The 20657-nt window shown below is 40.6% G+C and overlaps 1 protein-coding gene across 2 annotated transcripts in view; it reads right to left on the bottom strand.

Moving 5' to 3' along the window:
- Window positions 1-4578: 4578 nt before the first annotated feature.
- Window positions 4579-20657, bottom strand: part of hecw2b (HECT, C2 and WW domain containing E3 ubiquitin protein ligase 2b) — a 40980-nt gene continuing 24901 nt past the window's right edge. For both annotated transcript variants that reach the window (XM_058380112.1, XM_058380113.1), the window contains exons 15-30: window positions 17006-17191; window positions 16708-16842; window positions 14087-14189; window positions 13196-13292; window positions 11804-11887; window positions 11618-11727; window positions 10217-10337; window positions 10010-10123; window positions 9168-9320; window positions 8822-8920; window positions 7523-7652; window positions 7162-7308; window positions 6826-6940; window positions 6149-6234; window positions 5953-6065; window positions 4579-5764 (exon numbers count right to left, since the gene is read on the bottom strand). In XM_058380112.1, the coding sequence (XP_058236095.1) occupies window positions 5653-5764; window positions 5953-6065; window positions 6149-6234; window positions 6826-6940; window positions 7162-7308; window positions 7523-7652; window positions 8822-8920; window positions 9168-9320; window positions 10010-10123; window positions 10217-10337; window positions 11618-11727; window positions 11804-11887; window positions 13196-13292; window positions 14087-14189; window positions 16708-16842; window positions 17006-17191 (1905 nt within the window). In that variant the 3' untranslated portion in view covers window positions 4579-5652. The remainder of the gene's footprint in view (window positions 5765-5952; window positions 6066-6148; window positions 6235-6825; window positions 6941-7161; window positions 7309-7522; window positions 7653-8821; window positions 8921-9167; window positions 9321-10009; window positions 10124-10216; window positions 10338-11617; window positions 11728-11803; window positions 11888-13195; window positions 13293-14086; window positions 14190-16707; window positions 16843-17005; window positions 17192-20657) is intronic.

Below are 20657 nucleotides of genomic sequence, written 5' to 3'. Positions count from 1 at the left end.
TGGGGAAATAACAGCTATAGGCCTCAATACAGCCTCGGGTAAGAGCCTCTACAAACTGTGTGTTAAAGTGTACAATAAGAGATGGTTAGACGGGAGGGCAGACACGCCCTGGCGCAGTGTCCTTGGGCTGAATGATGATGTAAAGCCAGAACGTTGTACAAACCACCGTTAACTAAAAGAACAGGTGACCTGCAGTGGAGAATACTGCATGGCATTGTCTCTGTTAATGCTTTTATCTGTATTTTAAACCCAGAGGTCACACGAGTGTCCTTTTTGTTTACAGAGGGAGACAGTGTTTCATGCTTTTATGAACTGTTTTAGACTTCGTCCACTTTTTAGTGTTTTAGCGAGTGTCTTTGAGTGTTTTAACACGGTTTTTATCCTTGGTTTTAAATACACCAGAAAAGAAAGGTTCAAGTGTCAGCTGGTCAATTTTATCCTGGGCCAGGCGAAACTGGCCATCTACACCAGCAGAAAGAACAAACTGACACAGAACACACAACATGATGTTACTGTAATCTTTCAGAGACTGGTCAGAACAAGGGTCTTTGTTGATTTCAACTTTTATAAAAGTATGAATGACCTTGAACAGTTCCAGCTGATGTGGTGTGATGGGGAGCCGTGTGTACTGGTGTAAATGATGAACTGTGGTGTGATGGGGAGCCGTGTGTACTGGTGTAAATGATGAACTGTGGTGTGATGGGGAGCCGTGTGTACTGGTGTAAATGATGAACTGCTGTTTGCACGCGAGTTTGGATGAACTTTTTTAACTTCCTGTGTATTTTAATAGTTTTTTAACTAGGTTTTTGATGTGCCATTCATTTATCTATCTATCTATCTATCTATCTATCTATCTATCTATCTATCTATCTATCTATCTATCTATCTGCCTACCTATCCATCTATCTATCTATCTATCTATCTATCTATCTATCTATCTATCTATCTAAATGGACTACTTTATTTATTTATTTATTTATATATTTATTTATTTATTTATTTATCTATCTATCTATTTATCTATTTATTTATTTATTCAATTTCCCTTGTGTAATGTGCTGCTAAAGTGAATGAATAACTGGATTTAATAAATGACCATCAAAAGTCAGTCTCTGTCATTCTCTCACACACTCTTTCTCTCTCTCTCTCTCTGTCATTCTCTCACACACTCTTTCTCTCTCTCTCTCTGTCATTCTCTCACACACTCTTTCTCTCTCTCTCTCTGTCATTCTCTCACGCACTCTTGCTCTCTCTCTCTCTGTCATTCTCTCACACACTCTTTCTCTCTCTCTCTCTCTCATTCCCTCACGCACTCTTGCTCTCTCTCTCTCTGTCATTCTCTCACACACTCTTTCTCTCTCTCTCTCTGTCATTCTCTCACGCACTCTTGCTCTCTCTCTCTCTGTCATTCCCTCACACACTCTTTCTCTCTCTGTCATTCCCTCACGCACTCTTTCTCTCTCTGTCATTCTCTCACACTCTTTCTCTCTGTCATTCCCTCACGCACTCTTTCTCTCTCTGTCATTCTCTCACACTCTTTCTCTCTCTCTCTCTCTCTCTCTGTCATTCCCTCACACACTCTTTCTCTCTCTCTCTGTCATTCTCTCACACACTCTTTCTCTCTCTCTCTCTGTCATTCCCTCACGCACTCTTTCTCTCTCTGTCATTCTCTCACACTCTTTCTCTCTCTCTCTCTGTCATTCCCTCACGCAATCTTTCTCTCTCTCTCTCTCTCTGTCTGTCATTCTCTCACACTCTTTCTCTCTCTCTGTCATTCCCTCACGCAATCTTTCTCTCTCTCTCTCTCTCTCTGTCTGTCATTCCCTCACGCAATCTTTCTCTCTCTCTCTCTCTCTGTCATTCCCTCACGCAATCTTTCTCTCTCTCTCTCTCTCTCTCTCTCTCTCTCTCTGTCATTCTCTCACACACTCTTTCTCTCTCTCTCTCTGTCATTCTCTCACACACTCTTTCTCTCTCTCTCTCTCTGTCATTCCCTCACACACTCTTTCTCTCTCTCTGTCATTCCCTCACGCACTCTTTCTCTCTCTCTCTGTCATTCTCTCACACACTCTTTCTCTCTCTCTCTCTCTGTCATTCCCTCACACACTCTTTCTCTCTCTCTGTCATTCCCTCACGCACTCTCTCTCTCTCTCTCTGTCATTCCCTCACACACTCTTTCTCTCTCTCTGTCATTCCCTCACGCACTCTTTCTCTCTCTCTCTGTCATTCTCTCACACACTCTTTCTCTTTCTCTCTCTGTCATTCTCTCACACTCTTTCTCTCTCTGTCATTCCCTCACGTACTCTTTCTCTCTCTCTCTCTCTGTCATTCCCTCACGCAATCTTTCTCTCTCTCTCTCTCTCTCTCTCTCTCTCTCTGTCTGTCATTCCCTCACACACTCTCTCTCTCTCTCTCTGTCATTCCCTCACGCACTCTTTCTCTCTCTCTCTCTCTGTCATTCTCTCACACACTCTTTCTCTCTCTCTGTCATTCCCTCACACACTCTTTCTCTCTCTCTCTGTCATTCCCTCACACACTCTTTCTCTCTCTGTCATTCCCTCACACACTCTTTCTCTCTCTCTCTGTCATTCCCTCACACACTCTCTCTCTCTCTCTCTCTCTCTGTCATTCCCTCACGCAATCTTTCTCTCTCTCTCTCTCTCTCTCTGTCTGTCATTCTCTCACACTCTTTCTCTCTCTCTCTCTGTCATTCTCTCACACTCTTTCTCTCTCTCTCTGTCATTCTCTCACACACTCTTTCTCTCTCTCTCTCTGTCATTCTCTCACACTCTTTCTCTCTCTCTCTGTCATTCTCTCACACACTCTTTCTCTCTCTCTGTCTGTCATTCCCTCACGCACTCTTTCTCTCTCTGTCATTCTCTCACACTCTTTCTCTCTCTCTCTCTCTCTCTGTCATTCCCTCACGCAATCTTTCTCTCTCTCTCTCTCTCTCTCTCTCTCTCTCTCTGTCATTCCCTCACGCACTCTTTCTCTCTCTCTCTCTGTCATTCCCTCACACACTCTTTCTCTCTCTCTCTGTCATTCCCTCACACACTCTCTCTCTCTCTCTCTCTCTCTCTGTCATTCCCTCACACACTCTCTCTCTCTCTCATTCTCTCACACACTCTTTCTCTCTCTCTGTCATTCTCTCACGCACTCTTTCTCTCTCTTTCTCTGTCATTCCCTCACGCACTCTTTCTCTCTCCGTCATTCTCACATACTTTCTCTCTGTCATTCTCTCACACACTCTTTCTCTCTCTCTCTCTCTGTCATTCTCTCACGCACTCTTTGTCATTCCCTAAACACACTCTCTTTCTCTGTCATTCTCTCACGCACTCTTTCTCTCTTTCATTCCCTCACCCACTCTTTCTCTCTTTCATTCCCTCACCCACTCTTTCTCTCTCTGTCATTCCCTCACGCACTCTTTCTCTCTGTCATTCTCTCACACACTCTTCCTCTCCCTCTATCTCTCTGTTTCTATCTCTTTCTGTGTCATCCTCTCTCTCACAATCACAGTGACACCTTTAGAAACACGTGGGCTCTATGTGACAGCCGCTGTTATATTAAAATACATTTAATAGAGAGAAAATCATGAGAGAGGGAATGAACACAAATCTCACCCACATGCATCCAGTCATGCAATTTATAATTCTGAGATCTTGGTGAAAAACTCTCTCACGCGTTATTCCCCTATTCAGAGCATTACATCTACTCACCCTACTCACGTTACCTTTTCATATAATGGTCAGATGTGCAGCTTTAAAATGTGCAACCCTGACACCTCCATAGAAAAAACAAAAGTTGCTCTGAAATTCCTCTATCTTGTTTTTTGGACTCGTTTATATAGAGGCAGGATGCCACTGGAACACAACATTAACACTTTATAGGATCTCAGCATTAATTGTTCTTGGAGACGAGACAAGAAGAGAGGAGAAGAGAGGCGAAGACATGAGAAGAGTGGAGAACAGAAAAGTGGAGAATAGAAGAGACGAGTAGAGAAGAGAAGAAGTGTGGAGAAGAGAAGAGTGGAGTAGAGAGGAGAAGAGACGAGAAGAGATGAGAAGAGACAAGAAGAGAATAGTGGAGAGGAGAAGAGACAAGAAGAGAAGAGAAGAGAGGAGAAGAGACAAGAATAGAAAAGTGGAAAAGAGAAGAGACGAGAACAGAAAATTGGAGAAGACAAAAGTGGAGAATAGAAGAGAATAGTGGAGAAGAGAAGAGTGGAGATGAGACAAGTAGAGAAGAGAAGAGACGACAATAGAAGAGTGGAGAACAGAAAAGTGGAGAATAGAAGAGAGGAGAAGAGTGGAGATAAGACAAGCAGAGAAGAGAAAAAAATGAGAAGAGAAGAGCTGATTATAACTGCAGAGAGAGAGAGAGAGAGAGAGAGAGAGAGAGAGAGGAATAAGTCTGAAATTTGATCATATATGTGTGTGATGATCAGGGGTGCGCAAACTTTTGCTCATACAGAGACTCATATTGTCGCTGCACCTGATAAAACGTCCAGAGGCAGAACACAAACCCGATCCTCCAGACGATGCTTTAGATGAAGAAATAAGACCCACGTGAGCCACAACGTAATCAACGTTTTCTTTTTACTTTCAGATGAGTGCAAAAACAGACAAGACCACTATGAAAAAAAAAATCAAGAAGTGAAGGGGGTGGGGACTTCAGGACGGCCCACACTGATCCCTGAACCTTTGGTACATTCAGTGCAATTAAAGTAGCATAAATAATGGAACAGAATGAGAAAAAGCGAGGACTGGAGTGAACTGATGATGATGATGATTATTTCCAGTTAATTATTTTTTATTTTTTTTTACTTTACAGACAATTGTGTTTTACTAAAAAAGAAAACAAAGTAACATTCGTTAAAAGCCGCGAGCGTACAATGCGCACAGATTACGGCAGTGTTAATAAGAATCCGGGGGAACGTGAGCGCAAGCGGCTACGGCGTGAAGCTGTTCATCAGTCGGAGACGCCTCATCTAAAGCTTCCGTATTTTGGAATAGAAAAAAAACAAAAAACGACCAGCTCTTCTACTTCGTATTCAGCCGAAGGTGTAATCCTACTCCCTCTAAGCTGCTCGTCTGTCTAACACATGTCCAAGAGGAAGTGTTCGTGTCCCGGACTTACTGCGTCATGCCTGCTCGAGTGACCTAATGAAGGCGTTTAAACGTAATTAACTATAGAAATATGTTAAAGTGTATACATTTCAAACAGTGCATTCAGTTTAAGTGTGTGTGTGATATAAGAAAGCACTGGTATACGGTGTAAGTGTCATTGTTGTGGTTGATTATAAAAAGACTTTTTGCAGAAGGACGTTCTCGGATCTCTCGACCTCGGATTCTGCATGAAAAATTGTTCCGGAGTCGCATTTCTGGTCCAGTTTTAGACATGTGACGGACACAGTAGGACCCAACCGCCTCGAGACTCGACGCGACATCCTTTTGAGTGAGCTACACCTCACTCACCGCTTCCTCTATCCAGTTCCTTCAATCCCAGGTGCAATGCCCTGCTCTCGCTCCCAGCTGGACGGGAGGATTAACTACACTGGTTGCTGATTGGTGCACGGAGATGGATTGGAAAGTGCGTTTGCTAACAGGTTGTTTTCTTTGGAGATTTCCAAAGAAGAATCGCGCAGGTCAGAGTTCACTCCAAACCGAAGGTGCTGGTCTCCTCTACTGCGGTCAGCATTTTCTCGTACAGCATGGAGAAGGAGGGGTACGGTGGCAGGTCGAGGCGATTAAAACACGTGTGAGCTCTGTTGAAACAAGGAAAGACGATGTTCTGTAAGGAGGTACTTATATAACATTGTTATGTAACAGTGTCAGCACCTTGGAACAGTGGTGTAAGAGGAATAAAGCACTTCAGGGTGTGTTTTTGTGATGCAGAGCAAGGTTTATTTTTCAGAGCTTAATTGCTTCGTTGCGCGTCACGCTGCTTAATTACCTGGGTAAAGACGTGATCTTGCCCCACTTTTCCACACAGAAGCGGCGAGGGCCGTTGCTACCCCTGAGTGAGGCAAAACCTTCGTAGGGAATACTGGAGGTGCCTGTTACAAACTAATGATAAAAATATATATATATATATAAAATGCTGCAGCTTAAACAGGTAAACCTGTGTGTGTGTGTGTGTGTGTGCTCACCTGAAGCAACCTCAGCCTCTGTTCATTATTGAATCTCTCCACCGCTGCCCAGAACCAGCGGATTACAATGTGGTTGTCATGGTAACCTGGACAGAATCATTAATCAGCATATATAAATATACATATACATCTGTCTCTGTAGGGCTTTTCACACTTGAATTTGTTAACCATGGGTCATCCTAAACCCTGGATAAATGGAATCCTGGGTTATCTACAATCACGTTTCACACTGCTCATACGATACCTGGGGTTAACTGTTAATCCTGGGTATTCATTAACAGATGCTTCACACGGTACATTCCTAAACCCCATTAAAAGTTCTTATTTGCATATTTGTGGTGTCACTGTCACTGACTGGACGAACAGCAGGCAACCTGTTTACATGGCTTTTCCTGCGTCTTGCTGGTTATAAAAAATACTGTAAGAATAATACCGTCTCCTCATCACTCCAGTTCACACGCTTTACAGAGCAGGGTTTCGTAACCCCAGGTAAAAAGCAGTGCTAACACCACTTTCAAATTACACGTGTGAAACGTTTCGTTACCTGGGGTTAAAAGCGGTGTTAAGAACGACGATAACTCAGGGTTAGGGTTAAGTGCAGTGTGAAAAGCCCTTACATCTCTATATAGCTAGATATGTGAATGTGTGTGTGTGTGTGTGTGTGTGTGCTGTGTTACCTCCACGATATTCCGTGTTGTTCCTCCAGTCACTTAGATCGATCTCCGCTGTGCCAGCTATCACCAGCTCCAGCTCCCGAGCGTCAAAAACCGATACAAGCCGAGCGTCCACCACCTGCACACACACACACACACACACACACACACACACAGACACACACACACATTTCTATTGGTCACCTGACTGATATGTTTATCCAAAGTGACTATTGAGCACTAAACCCACAAGGCATTTAAGTGCAGCGTCTGTGCATCTTCCTGTTACTCTAGAAACGATAAACTTGCTCATTGACAGAAAATGTCATTACAGAAAACCACAACAGGAGGTTCATGTACCTCGTAGAAGCCTCGCACCAAGCTCTCGGTCTGCTGAACAACTCCTCTCTCTATCCTCCACTTCACCATGCGTTCGATGTACTCCTTCTTGTTCTTCTCTGAAACGGGGATGTTTGCGCCGCCAGGCTTTAGCTCTCGCTCGGTGATCTAGAAGCACAGCACACACACACACACACACACACACACACACACAAACAAAAGTGAAATAGTGTCTAAGCAAGCGCTAATAACATATCATTTTCCGCAAACAGTCGAAACTAGACTTGCTTATTTAATTAAAAATAATCTGAAAATCTGTCGAGCATCTGATGTCCTCCATCACCAGGAACTGATGTTCTGGTGCCTAAACACGCCGACGAACCTGTCCGAACACCTCCTCGTTAACAGTGAAGGTGAGGTCCAGCATGTCCTCGATGTCGTTGTCCTTCATCCACTGCAAGCTCTGGTGGAATTCTTCATCCAGATATTCTAAATCACTGAGATCACATGGACTAGAGACAGACAAACAGGGAAAAACAAAGAGAGCTGTTTGAAATACAGAAAGTTTGTTTACTCTTAAGATTTGTTCTGGTTAAGACTGGTTTAGCTCCAATCTTGGGGTCTGCCTGACTTGAGTCACTGTAAGTAAGAGGTTCTCCCAAATTAACAAGCAAGTCACACATCCTACAGCTGCATGTGACAACCTCAGATAAGGGATTTCAAAACTCCATTGTAAAAGACTATCTACTGCTGAACGTTATTTATTGCGCATTTTTTCTCTTAAGCTTTACTGCAGACGATAAGGGCTCAGTGGTAGCAGGTGTTCACAGCCTGAACACTGACCCAGCTTTTACTATTATAACTATTAGCATTATTCACTCTCAAGATGTGGAGACATGAGTTAGAGACCAGAGAGGAATAAAAAACTTTTAACCAATTCTCTAAGTTTTTACATTCATTTCCAAAATGAATTTCAAGTAGCAGAAATACATCTGAAACCCTACGAGCACTATCCACACAGTGAAGCATGGTGTTGGTAGAAACACAGATCAGCCATAACATTATAACCACTGACCAGTGCCGTGAATAAGACTGAGTATCTCCTCATCATGGCCCCTGTTAGTGGGTGGGATATATTAGACAGCAAGTCAACATTTTGTCCTCAAAGTTGATGTTAGAAGCAGGAAAAATGGACAAGCGTAAGGATTTGAGCTTTGAGTTTGACGAAGGGCCAAATTGTGATGGCTAGACCAGTGGATCAGAGCATCTCCAAAACTGCAGCTCTTGTGGGGTGTTCCCGGTCTGCAGTGGTCAGTATCTATCAAAAGTGGTCCAAGGAAGGAACAGTGGTGAACCGGCGACAGGGTCATGGGCGGGTAAGGCTCATTGATGCACATGGGGAGTGAAGGCTGGTCCATGTGATCCGATCCAACAGACGAGCTACTGTTAATCAAATTGCTAAAAAGGTTAATGCTGGTTCTGACAGAAAGGTGTCAGAATACACAGTGCAGGACGGGTCAGGGCTGTTTTGGCAGCAAAAGGGGAACCAACACAATATTATGTGTTCATATAATATGCACAAATTACACATAATATGTGTTCATAATGTTATGCCTGATCAGTGTATTCCCCATATTCTGAGCCTCATTCAGTGTTTTATGCAGTGCTCGTGTCCACTCACATCCGCAGTAGCCCCTTGTAGAAAGGTCGTGTGAAAAAGGCATCAAGCAGGTACTGATGGATAAGAGCCAGGCCGAGGATGCGGCCACTGAACCGAAACCTTGAGAGAGGGACATGAGATGGACACTGTGTAAGCATGGACACTCCATACAGCTTCACTGAACCAGTTACATTAAACCAGTTAATGTCACTGCATGATGCCAAAATTAGCACTTTAATAAATACCACTAGGAAAGTTCAAATGAAACAACAACAACAACAATAAAACTTCACTGCATCTGATGTTTAAATATTGATATAGAATAGTGTTTCTCAATAAAACTGCTACAGCTATAAGTTTCTCAGACCATTCGTGATGATTGTCGACGAAGGCAGACATGGGGCTGATCTGGACGGTGTAGGTGTCATTAGCCGAGTACTCGAACAGGCCGTAGTAGGGGTTAAAGAGCTCGCGTGACACCAGGAAGAAGAACTCTCTCGAAGGGCCGCTGTAGTCCAGCCTGCGAACACAACAAAGTTACATCATTTCACTTTGGTGTCCGTCAAATAAAGACGCTTCACCTGTACAAATCTGAACAGGTAAAATACAGCTATTGGTCTCTACTTACTGTCAGTGAATGGTGCAGTTGTGCGATATGATGCACATTAACACATCGTAACACTTACATAATATGCATAAACAAATCAAACATCTTATTACCTGAAATAAATTATATTGCCAAAAGTTTTGGGATGCTTCAGCTTCATACCAAGACATTTTGGCAAAACAAATTTCATGCTTTGTGGGAACAGTTTTGGGATGACCCCTTCCTGTTCCAACATGACTGTACACCAGTGCACAAAGCAAGCTCCATAAAGACATGGATGAGTGAGTTTGGTATGCTGAGTTCCTTTCACTGGAACTAAGGGTCGGAACCCAGCCCCTGAAAAACAACACCTGAATTCAATGATTTGAAGGGGTGTCCCAAAACTTTTCGCAATATAGTGTAACATCGATATTTATCTACTCTGGTGTAGCTATTATATATAAATATAGACAAAATTAGTCATAAAAAATGATATCACTGTAGTGAGAGATTAGGATAATTATTCCAGTATTAAGAAGCATGTCTTCCCAGTTAAACCATTTCCAACAAGGTGACACGCATTTCTTTTCTCCCTGTAATACAGCCAGGCGTTTTTTACTGACCCCTCCTCGCCGACGAAGCTGACGTAAAGTTTACTTCGCTGCAAGTCCTTTCTGGAGTAACACATGATCTGGTTGAAGGCATCTTCCAGCAAGTGGTCTCTGCGCATGATCAGTCTGGAATGAAACACAAATTCGGTATGAGTAGTGTATCTCCACTGACGTGTAAGAACTGTGTTTATGTCAGTGGTCACACTTTCAGATGCTTACTTGACTTTCCCCGGTCCCTGACCGTAGCCTTTGGTCTCAAGCTTGCGGTAGAAATTGCGGAGTTTGGCTTCAAAGTCTCGCTTGTACGGAGCAGGGGCACGGGCGTTGGCTCGTTGTGTGCCTGAAAGAAGGATTACATTTTATAGTATGATTACGGTGACCGAAGAATATGCTAGAAAAAGCAATCGATTAGACATGGAAACATGTACTTTCTTGTCATGATCATAAATGACTTCTAGCAAAACTTCTGCTGCAGCACAGCATGACTGCAACTATGGGACAAATTCAACAAGTCGTCAGCCGACATTTATTTCCTATCCTCTATTTCCTAATTTCCCTTCAATACAAGAGCTTCTGTACCTGAATCCTCACCACAAGGTGATTTCAAGAATTTATTCTTATATATATAGATGATAGATGTCTGAAATAGATGATAGATGTCCGAAATAGACATCTCTAGATACTCTCAGTGCTGGTCTAAAGCCTGGATTAAATGGAAGGGTTAATCTAACGGATGATCTACTGTGATGAGGGAACAGCTGAACAATTAGTTACAACTTCCTCATTAGTTATTTGTATTGTATTCTACTCTACGTATGTCTGATCATCACTTGTGTTTCTTATTTGTTGTGAGCTTTCTGGGGGGTTTTTTCTTGTAAAATAAGAAGGATAATGTGTAAACCTATTCTTTCCTAATAATAACTGATATGCAATAAAAAGCCTAAACAAAAACCACACTATGATATTTTTTATTTCATTCAAAAATGGAGTTACGATATGTACAATAGCTACATGTGACAACCTCCAAACTGCACTGTAAACTTTATGGCACATTACTACTCTATGCTCTCTACACTGAGATTTGCTACAGACAATAAGGAGTAGCAGGTGCTGGCTGACTGAACACTGACCCAGTTTTTACAATTATTTACACATATTTAACGTTATCAGTTGGTGGAGACATGCATGTTAGAGACAGAAAGATACCAGAGAGAAAAAAAAGGCTGTTTAAGAGATATCAACCGAATACACCCACCATGGACATGACTCCTGAGAGTCGTAATGCAATTAATCATGAAGTTATACAATCGGCCAATCAGGTGGGAGTGAAGCAATGCATAAAATCATAAAAGATACAGATCAAAAGCTCAGTATGTGAAATATAGAAAAAAAAAACCATGCGGACAGGAACGGAAAGCCAACTCAAAAAAACACTTTTGACAGCTGAGGTGTGAAAAGTAACTGGATAACTAATATGTTCCTAATAAAGTGGCCAGAGAACCAATTTTTTTTTTTTACCTCAGCCTCTTTTATTCATTTTGCATTCCTTCACTATTGGCGCTTTTTCATGTGCGTATCTGAAATAAAGTGTGCTGTTGTGCATGGACAAGAAAGACTCACCAGGCGAGTTCTGCGGGGAAGAAACCGGAGAACCCCGTGGAGACTGACAGTAGCTGGGATGCAATAAGGCATGGGGGGGCACGTACGACATCACTTCCTCTTCAAACAGGCTGAGGAATCAAATATGACAGCGATCATTCGCTGGACGCCGAGGAAGTGTTCGACAAGATGGACGTGGAAACTTACCTGAGCAAGATGACCAAATCCGCATCGCTGGAGAGCCGCACCAAGCCGGCCGCGCCCTCGTTTCGGATAAACTGCACCTTCTCCCTGCAAGTCAGGATTACAACAAAAATTCAGGATTATAACATTCATAACATACAATGAAATTATTCCTTGATAAAGAAAACACACTGCTAACAGAAAGAAATGAGTGTACTAGCCAGATAACCTCTCAGGAAATCATACTGACAAATAGCTATAGCCATACTGATGATGCTAACCAGCTAACTACCATGAGCCAGCCATCAACATTTTAATAAATATTCATTGTTTCTACTTAGATAGTTAGTTAACTCAAATGACAGGATTTCCTTGAGGAATTTTAAGGCATAATCATACATTTCCATAATCATACATAGCCATAGTCTGATATCTCTATACATTTTACTGCTTATACTAGCTTCCCTGACAGGATTTCTGTGAGGTATTTAAGCCACATTGACAAATGACAATGCCCGACAATGCTAGCTAGCTAAATAAAATGAGCTAACTGACAGGATTTCAGAAATTGTTCGTCTTAGCGCTTAAGCTGGCTAGTTATCTAACTACTCTTGACAGGATTTCTGTGAGGTACTTTAGGTCATATTTATAAATTGTATACTTTTTACTGCTTATACTAGCTAGACAGCTATCTTGAGCTAATCTGACAGGATTCCTCTCAGGAACTCGTACTGACAAATAGCCATACTGATGATGCTAACTAGCTAACTCATTTGACAGGATTTCCTTGAGGACTTCTAAGGCATAATTGTATAATTTTCTGTTTATCCTAGCCAGCTAACTAACATAAGCTAAGCTGAGATGATTCCTGAGAGGATTTCTAAGCTATATTCTGTAAAACATTTTACTGCTTATATGAGCTAGTCAACTAATCAACTACTCTGACAGGAATTCTGTGAGGGATTTTAAGCCATATTTATACACTATATACTTTTTACTGCTTATATTAGCTAGACAGCTATCTTGAGCTAATCTGACAGGATTCCTCTGAGAAGTTTTAAGTTATATTGACAAATAGCTATACCCCGACTAAATATTCTAGCTAGCTGACAAACATGACAGAATTTCTGAGAGGATTTATAAGAAATAAAGTATATCTTTACTGCCTGATAAACTGAAAACTAGCTAGTTAAGTAACATTTTAGGCTTTATAGTTTGCTAGCTCTTAAACATGAGTTACCCTGACAGGATTTGTGAGAGTATTTTAATTCATATTCCTACATAATTTTAGAATTATTACTGCTTATACTAGCTAGGTAGCTAACAAACATCTGACTGAATTTTTATATTCACTATTATTTCTATTTAAGTCAGATGCAGTATAAATTATGTGATATTTTTCACATTGTCCAGTACCTGAGTGAGTGATTTCTACTGAACTCGGGCTGTCTCTCCTGCAGGATCTCGAATATGTTTGGCTGCCTTAAAAAGGCCACAATCTTATCGTTGTATGCTGTAAATATGAAAAGTTTAATAAGCACATAAACAAATTCGGTCTTCAAATAATAAAACGTGTGTGAATTAGGGATGCATCAACACTGCACAGTGGGCATCAGTCTAACAATACATTAATTACTCAAATGCTTTGTTAATATCGTTTGATATCATATATTATTATGTTCGTTAAGTAGCTTAATGAACAGATGACACAACGACAGCGATCTGGACGTACTTAAACAATCTATGCTCTGAACATATCTACAGCATCTTCTTACAAAACAAATAACCTGGTAAAACTTCATAAAGGATAGAACTCAGCATGAGGAATTTTTGCTAGCAGCAAACACTAGCTAGCCAAGGAAAAAAATGTTTACAGACAATATTAGGTATATGAAGATAAGATTTCTTTAAAAAAAAAAAAAAAAAAAAAAAAATTATATATATATATATAGATAGATCTTTACAAGCTGTAAAAAAGTGATTAAGTAAATAAGTAACAAATAAATAAAAACAAACAAACAAACAAGCAAGCAAGCAAGTAAATAAATAAGCAAGTGAGTAAGTAACTTAATTAATTAATGAATTAATTAAAAATAAGCAAGTAAGTGAATAAGTAAATAAATAAATAAACAATTGAGTAAGTAAGAAAATAAATTTAAAAAAAAAATAAGCAAATGTGTAAGTAAATTAAAAAAAATAAGGAAGTAAATAAAAAAATAAATAAGCAATAAATAAAAAGTGTGAGCCATGAGGAAGAATGAGTATGAATGAACCAGTCCTAAATTACACATGAACAACCAAACATACCAACAGGTACGAGGTCCTGACACTGATTGCGTCCGGCAGCACTGAAGGTGTTAGAGGGCCGGGGCAGGACAGTAGGACCGGCGTGACGTGAATCATCAACCACCTGCAACACACACACACACACACACACACACACACACACTTCTGTCTCAGTCCCTCCTGAACAATTATGACATCATACTTCTTTGTTGCAGAAGGTTACACAGTGAGAGATTTGAGCTCACAGTGCAAAGCCTACCACAGATAAATCATGAAACCGATTCATTTACAATCGTAAGCTCATGATTTCCATATTTTACTCCTGATCTAGTTGTTGCAGTGTAGAGCGTATGAAAACTAACCACTCTGCAGCCTGAAGTGCTGCTGTCTGAGGTGAACCACACATAGACATAGACGTATGTACTGTTGCATGTAAACTAACAATTAATGAGAAAAAACAAAAATGCCAATTAAAAATATGGGATAAAATATTTTTTAAATATGAACAGGATCATATTTACTATATTCTCATATACACTAATCGGGCATAACATTATGACCACCTGCCTAATATTGTGTTTTTCCCCCTTTTGCTGCTAAAACAGCCCTGACCCGTCCTGCTCTGTGTATTCTGACACCTTTCTGTCAGAACCAGCATTAACTTCTTCAGCAATTAGAGCAACAGTAGCTCGTCTGTTGGATCGGATCACACGGGCCAGCCTTCTCTCCCCACGTGCATCAATGAGCCTCGACCGCCCATGACCTTGTCACCGGTTCAACACTGTTCCTTCCTTGGACCACTTTTGATAGATACTGACCACTGCAGACCGGGAACACCCCACAAGAGCTGCAGTTTTGGAGATGCTCTGATCCAGTGGTCTAGCCATCACAATTTGGTCCATCGTCAAACTCGCTCAAATCCTTACACTTGTCCCTTTTTCCTGCTTCTAACATCAACTTTGAGGACAAAATGTTGACTTGCTGCCTAATATATCCCACCCACTAACAGGTGCCATGATGAGGAGATCATCAGTCTTATTCACTTCACCGGTCACTGCTCATGATGTTATACTTGATCGGTGTATATATCAATCATTTGGACGAATGCAAATGCGTTTTAAGCCAAATAACCAATATTAGATGTTAGCATTTGGCTCTTGGGCTGTACTACTTTATGGCGTAACGATGTAGCAGTGCGCATCAACGTGTGTATTTATGATTTGTATATTTAAAAACTCCACAAATCTCTGCCTGTAAATTACTATTACAGTTTATAAACCGAGAGCCTACAATAAAGGTGCTCAGTGCACACAAAGTGATCGTATTGTGAGTGGAGCAGCTAACGTGTAAAGGTTTTACGGTAGGTGTAATGATCCTTGAGTAATCATTACATATAAAACACACAGGAGCTTTTATAATGTATCTAAAAAAAACAACGACTGATAGCTTTGTTTTTACAAACAGAACTTGAATAATAAAATGCTAAAATACACACGCTGGCGGAGGAGGGAGAGCGAACTACCAGCTCAGCCACTCTGGGAAATAAAGCAGCTCACAATTACAGAGGTGAAAGGACTCCCTGATTACTAATATAAACTGATTATCAGCGTGTTCGTTTTTACATACGGGAAAGTAAAAGAAATTTTGCAGTAGTGTTTCATTCTCCCACACTTTAGTGCTTGTGATGTTTGCTTCCTCACGTATCGCTCCAGAGCTTCAAGTTAAGGTGCTCGCTATTATAGAACACAAAGTTCCACCTTCCAAACTGTGAAAGTGGTATTTAAATAAATAAATAAAAAAGCAAGTGAGTAAATAAATAAATAAATAAAAAAGCAAATGAGTAAATAAATAAATAAGCAAGTGAGTAAATAAATAAATAATTAATAAATAAATAAATAAGCAAGTGAGTAAGTAAATATATAAATAAATAAAGAAAGAAAGAAAGAAAGAAAGAAAGAAAGAAAGAAAGAAGCAAGTAAGTAAGTAAGTAAATAAATAAATAAGCGAGTAAGTAAATAAGTAAATAAGCAAGTGAGTAAGTAAATAAATAAATAAATAAATAAGCAAGTGAGTAAGTAAGTAAATAAATAAGCAAGTGAGTAACTAAATAAATAAATAAGCAAGCGAGTAAGTAAGTAAATAAATAAATAAGCGAGTAAGTAAGTAAATAAATAAATAAGTAAAGAAATAAATAAATAAGCAAGTGAATAAGTAAGTAAATAAGTAAATAAACAAGCAAGCACGTAAATGAATGAATGAATGAATAAGCAAGCAAGTAAATAAAAAAAAAATACATAAGCAAGTAAGTAAATAAATAAAAAAATAAGCAAGTGTATAAACAAATAAATAAATAAATAAATAAACAAGTGAGTAAGTAGGAAAATAAAATTTAAAAAATAAGCAAGTGTGTAAATAAATAAGCAAGTGAGTAAGTGAATAAGTAAGTAAATAAACAAATAACTAGATAAATAAATAAATAACTAAATAAATAAACAAGCAAACAAGATAGATAGATAGATAGATTTCTTTATTTACGTGGCTCAATTAATATCTGATATAACTTTGTTATCATCTGTTTGAATGATGTGACCTTGGGGAAGGAAGGTGTGTGTGAGAGATATATAATGGTGGCTCTCTCTCACCTCCCCGGCGCTGTGGCTGCGCTGTCGGCTCAGGTGCTGCCGGTGAGCAAGCAATCCGCTGGGCCGAGCACTTTGCAGAGGCAACCTCGGGTCTATGAAGGTGGTGGCGCGGCAGTTATGGTCCACAAAAAACGGCTGGAGAAACAACAACAAAGTGATAAAATGAGCTGGGAAAATTAAATGCAGCTTCTATGAAACTAACACAATAAATGTCTTGTACACTGTGGCACTTAATGTGACAGAATCGCAGCCCAAGAGCTGAGATAAAGGAGGAGAGCCGACGGAGGATGAGGCTGACCTTTCCGGTGTGGTCGTGTTTCATTTCCCAGCCACGCGGCAGCTCCAGCTGCTTGTTGGCAAAAAGGTTGAGGAAGGTCACCAGGTCACGGTTGTGCTGGTAACGTTCGAAGTGGTGTGCGTCACGCCGCACCTTGCTGATCATGTGCTTCAGACACGTGTTACTCGTAAACATGCGGTAGGCACTCTGAAAGAGGGGAGGGGAACAAAAAGGAGATAGTGAGTGCAGCAAGACAAACATATCGGGTCATGCAGCAGGTTAAAACCGAAAAAAAACAAAACAATGACGGTTGAATTAATTGAATTTTTACAAAGAAAAAATTCAAAGAAATTACAAAGAAAGTTCAATTTACTGAAGAATGACGTCATACTTTTTATCCATTTGGAGTTAATGATGTGGAACATCCAAGAAACAAATCAGTCACTTTCAGGACTTTCGCTATAAAACCGTCGTTACCTCACAAGCCTCTGTTTTTTAAAAACTTTCCCCTCGGCTAACTGTGAAACTCCTGCTGGCTGTGAAACTCGCACTGAATACAGGATTATAAATGACTTATTCATTGAACTTGGTTATTCATAATCATTATTTCTGCAGATCTTATCGATGGCTGAGGTGAACCCACTGCATTGTAAACTGTAAGCGAGGAAGCGCTGGATCTGTGAGGCTACAGATTCCATGGAGGAGCGCTTCGGCTAAGATGTTTAAAAGGAAGTTGCCTTTACTTGTCCCATATAAACTGATCAGCCATAACATTCTGACCACTGACCGGTGAAGTGAATAAGACTGATGATCTCATCATGGCACCTGTTAGTGGGTGGGATATATTAGGCACCAAGTGAACAGGTGCCTAATTTTGGGCCAAAAAAAAAGGGCCAAATTGTGATGGCTAGACCACTGGATCAGAGCATCTCCAAAACTGCAGCTCTTGTGGGGTGTTCCCGGTCTGCAGTTGTCAGTATCTATCAAAAGTGGTCCAAGGAAGGAACAGTGGTGAACCGGCGACAGGGTCATGGGCGGTCAAGGCTCATTGATGCACATGGGGAGAGAAGGCTGACCCGTGTGATCCGATCTAACAGACGAGCTACTGTTGCTCAAACTGCTGAAGAAGTTTGGGTCAGGGCTGTTTTGGCAGCAAAAGGGCGACCAACCCAATATTAGGCAGGTGGTCATAATATTATGCATGATCAGTGTACATTACTGCACAGTGAAATTCTTTCTTTGCATATCCCATCCTTGGAGATTTTGGTGTCAGAGCACAGGCTCAGCCATGATGCAGCGACCCTGGAGCAGGGGGGTGAGGTAAGGGGGTGGGATATGGGGATTGAGGGCCTTGCTCAAGGGCCCAACAGTGGCAGCTTGGTGGTGCTGGGGCTTGAACCCCCATCTTCCGATCAACAACCCAGAGCCACCCCACAAGGAAAGAAAGTTAAATATACTGTAGATAAAATCCAAGGTTTGAAATGTGTGTCTAGGACAGTATGCAAATATACACAAGCTTTGTATAAACAAACAGGTTCACAGGTTCTGGTTTGCATCACTCCTACAACGCACAAACCTGTCCATTAGCAAGGACTAGTTTGTGGGCATGTTGTTTGCGTTATTCACATTATTTTGCATCTTACATACATGTGGCAAGCGTAAATGTTCTCGTTACTTGACATCTAAAATTTTATATCTAAAATATTAGAAAAGGTGGTGTCAGCTCAATGACGCTCCTTCCTACAGGAAAACAATATCTTTGAAGAATTTCAGTCAGGTTTCAGGCCCCATCATAGTACAGAAACTGCACTAGTTAAAATCACAAATGACTTGTTTTTAGCTTTGGACCAAGGCTGCATTTCAATATTAGTCTTACTTGATCTTAGTGCTGCATTCGACACTATAGATCATAACATTCTCATAGATCGCTTACAAAATCACACAGGTATTCAGGGACAGGCATTAAAATGGTTTAGATCCTACCTGTCTGACCCATACCATTTTGTAGATTTAAATGGAGAACTGTCCAGTGTAGTGCCAGTGAAATACGGGGTCCCACAAGGGTCAGTTTTAGGACCTCTGCTGTTCTCAGTACACATGCTTCCATTGGGTGACATCATTAGAAGACATGGGATTAGTTTCCATTGTTATGCCGATGAAACCCAGTTATATATCTCATCAAAACCAGATGAAATATCTAAATTGTCTAGACTAACTGAGTGTGTTAAAGATATAAAAGATTGGATGACCAATAAATTTCTATTACTAAATCCAGGTAAGACAGAGATATTACTTATTGATCCAAAAACCAGTACACAGAAGCTCTAGCAATTCAGCTTGCATCTAGAAGGATGTACTATTACTACTAGCTCAACAGTGAAAGACCTGGGCGTAATATTAGACAGCAACTTATCCTTTGAAAATCATATTTCCAATATTACAGAAACAGCCTTCTTCCAACTTTAAATATTCAAATATTGCCAAGCTTAGGAACATTTTATCTATATCTGATGCAGAAAAGCTAGTTCATGACCTCCAGACTGGACTACTGTAATGCATTACTAGGTGGTTGTCCTGCATTTTCAATAAACAAGCTACAGTTAGTCCAGAATGCAGCCGCCAGAGTTCTTACCAGGTCAAGAAAATATGATCATATAACCCCAATATTATCATCCCTACACTGGCTACCTGTTAAGTTTAGAATTAATTACAAACTAGTACTACATATGTACAAGGCTCTAAATGGTTTAGTTCCCAAGTATCTAACCAGTCTTCTGACACACTACAATCCACCACACTCTTTAAGATCGCAAAACTCCGGACTTCTGGTAGTTCCCAGAATATTAAAGTCTACAAAAGGGGGTAGAGCGTTTTTGTATTTAGCTCCTAAACTTTGGAATAGTCTTCCTGACAGTGTTCGGGGCTCAGACACAGTCTCCCAGTTTAAATGTAGATTAAAGACATATCTCTTTAGCCTGGCATACACATAATTCATCCCATAACTTCGTACTCCAGTACATCTGATCAAATGCACAATATCATCTAGTGCTGCTAAGATTATGAGCAGCAGCTACGCTAATTCCTTTCCACCTGTTCCTTTTTCTACCCATCCTGAGGCATCTGGAGATTGTGCCAGCTCCAGTAGACAGAGGCCAACCCTGTGAGGATCCTGAGGCACCCAGAGTTGGCCAACTTCACCTGGTTTCTGCTTCGTGAGGATTTGGGTATATCAAAACAATGCTGCCAACCCTATGTGGACTTCGAGGACGACAACAACCTCCTAAATAATACACACACTAACATTATACATCACACTGTACACTGTACATAACTGCAGAAAGGACATTGTTCATATCAAACTCTCTGGTGTTTAGAATAATTTATAATCACACTCTCTGGTGTCACCCAAATGAGGATGGGTTCCCTTTAGAGTCTCGTTCCTCTCAGGGTTTCTTCCTCATACCATCTAAGGGAGTTTTTCCTAGGGATGATTTTGTCTAATGCCTAGGACTTTTTACACTATGTTTTTGTTTCCCGTGTTCTGTAATGCTGCTTTGAGACAATGTTCATTGTTAAAAGCACTATACAGATAAAATTGAATTGAACTGAATCTTTCTTACTCTAAGATCTATCGATCTCTGTTGCCTTTAACACGTGTACTCCTGTAAAAAAA

This window comes from Hemibagrus wyckioides, linkage group LG26 (assembly GCF_019097595.1).
Source record: "Hemibagrus wyckioides isolate EC202008001 linkage group LG26, SWU_Hwy_1.0, whole genome shotgun sequence".
NCBI lineage: Eukaryota > Metazoa > Chordata > Actinopteri > Siluriformes > Bagridae > Hemibagrus > Hemibagrus wyckioides.
The sequence above is the reverse complement of the archived record's forward strand: the minus strand, read 5'-3'. Positions and strand labels throughout refer to the sequence as shown.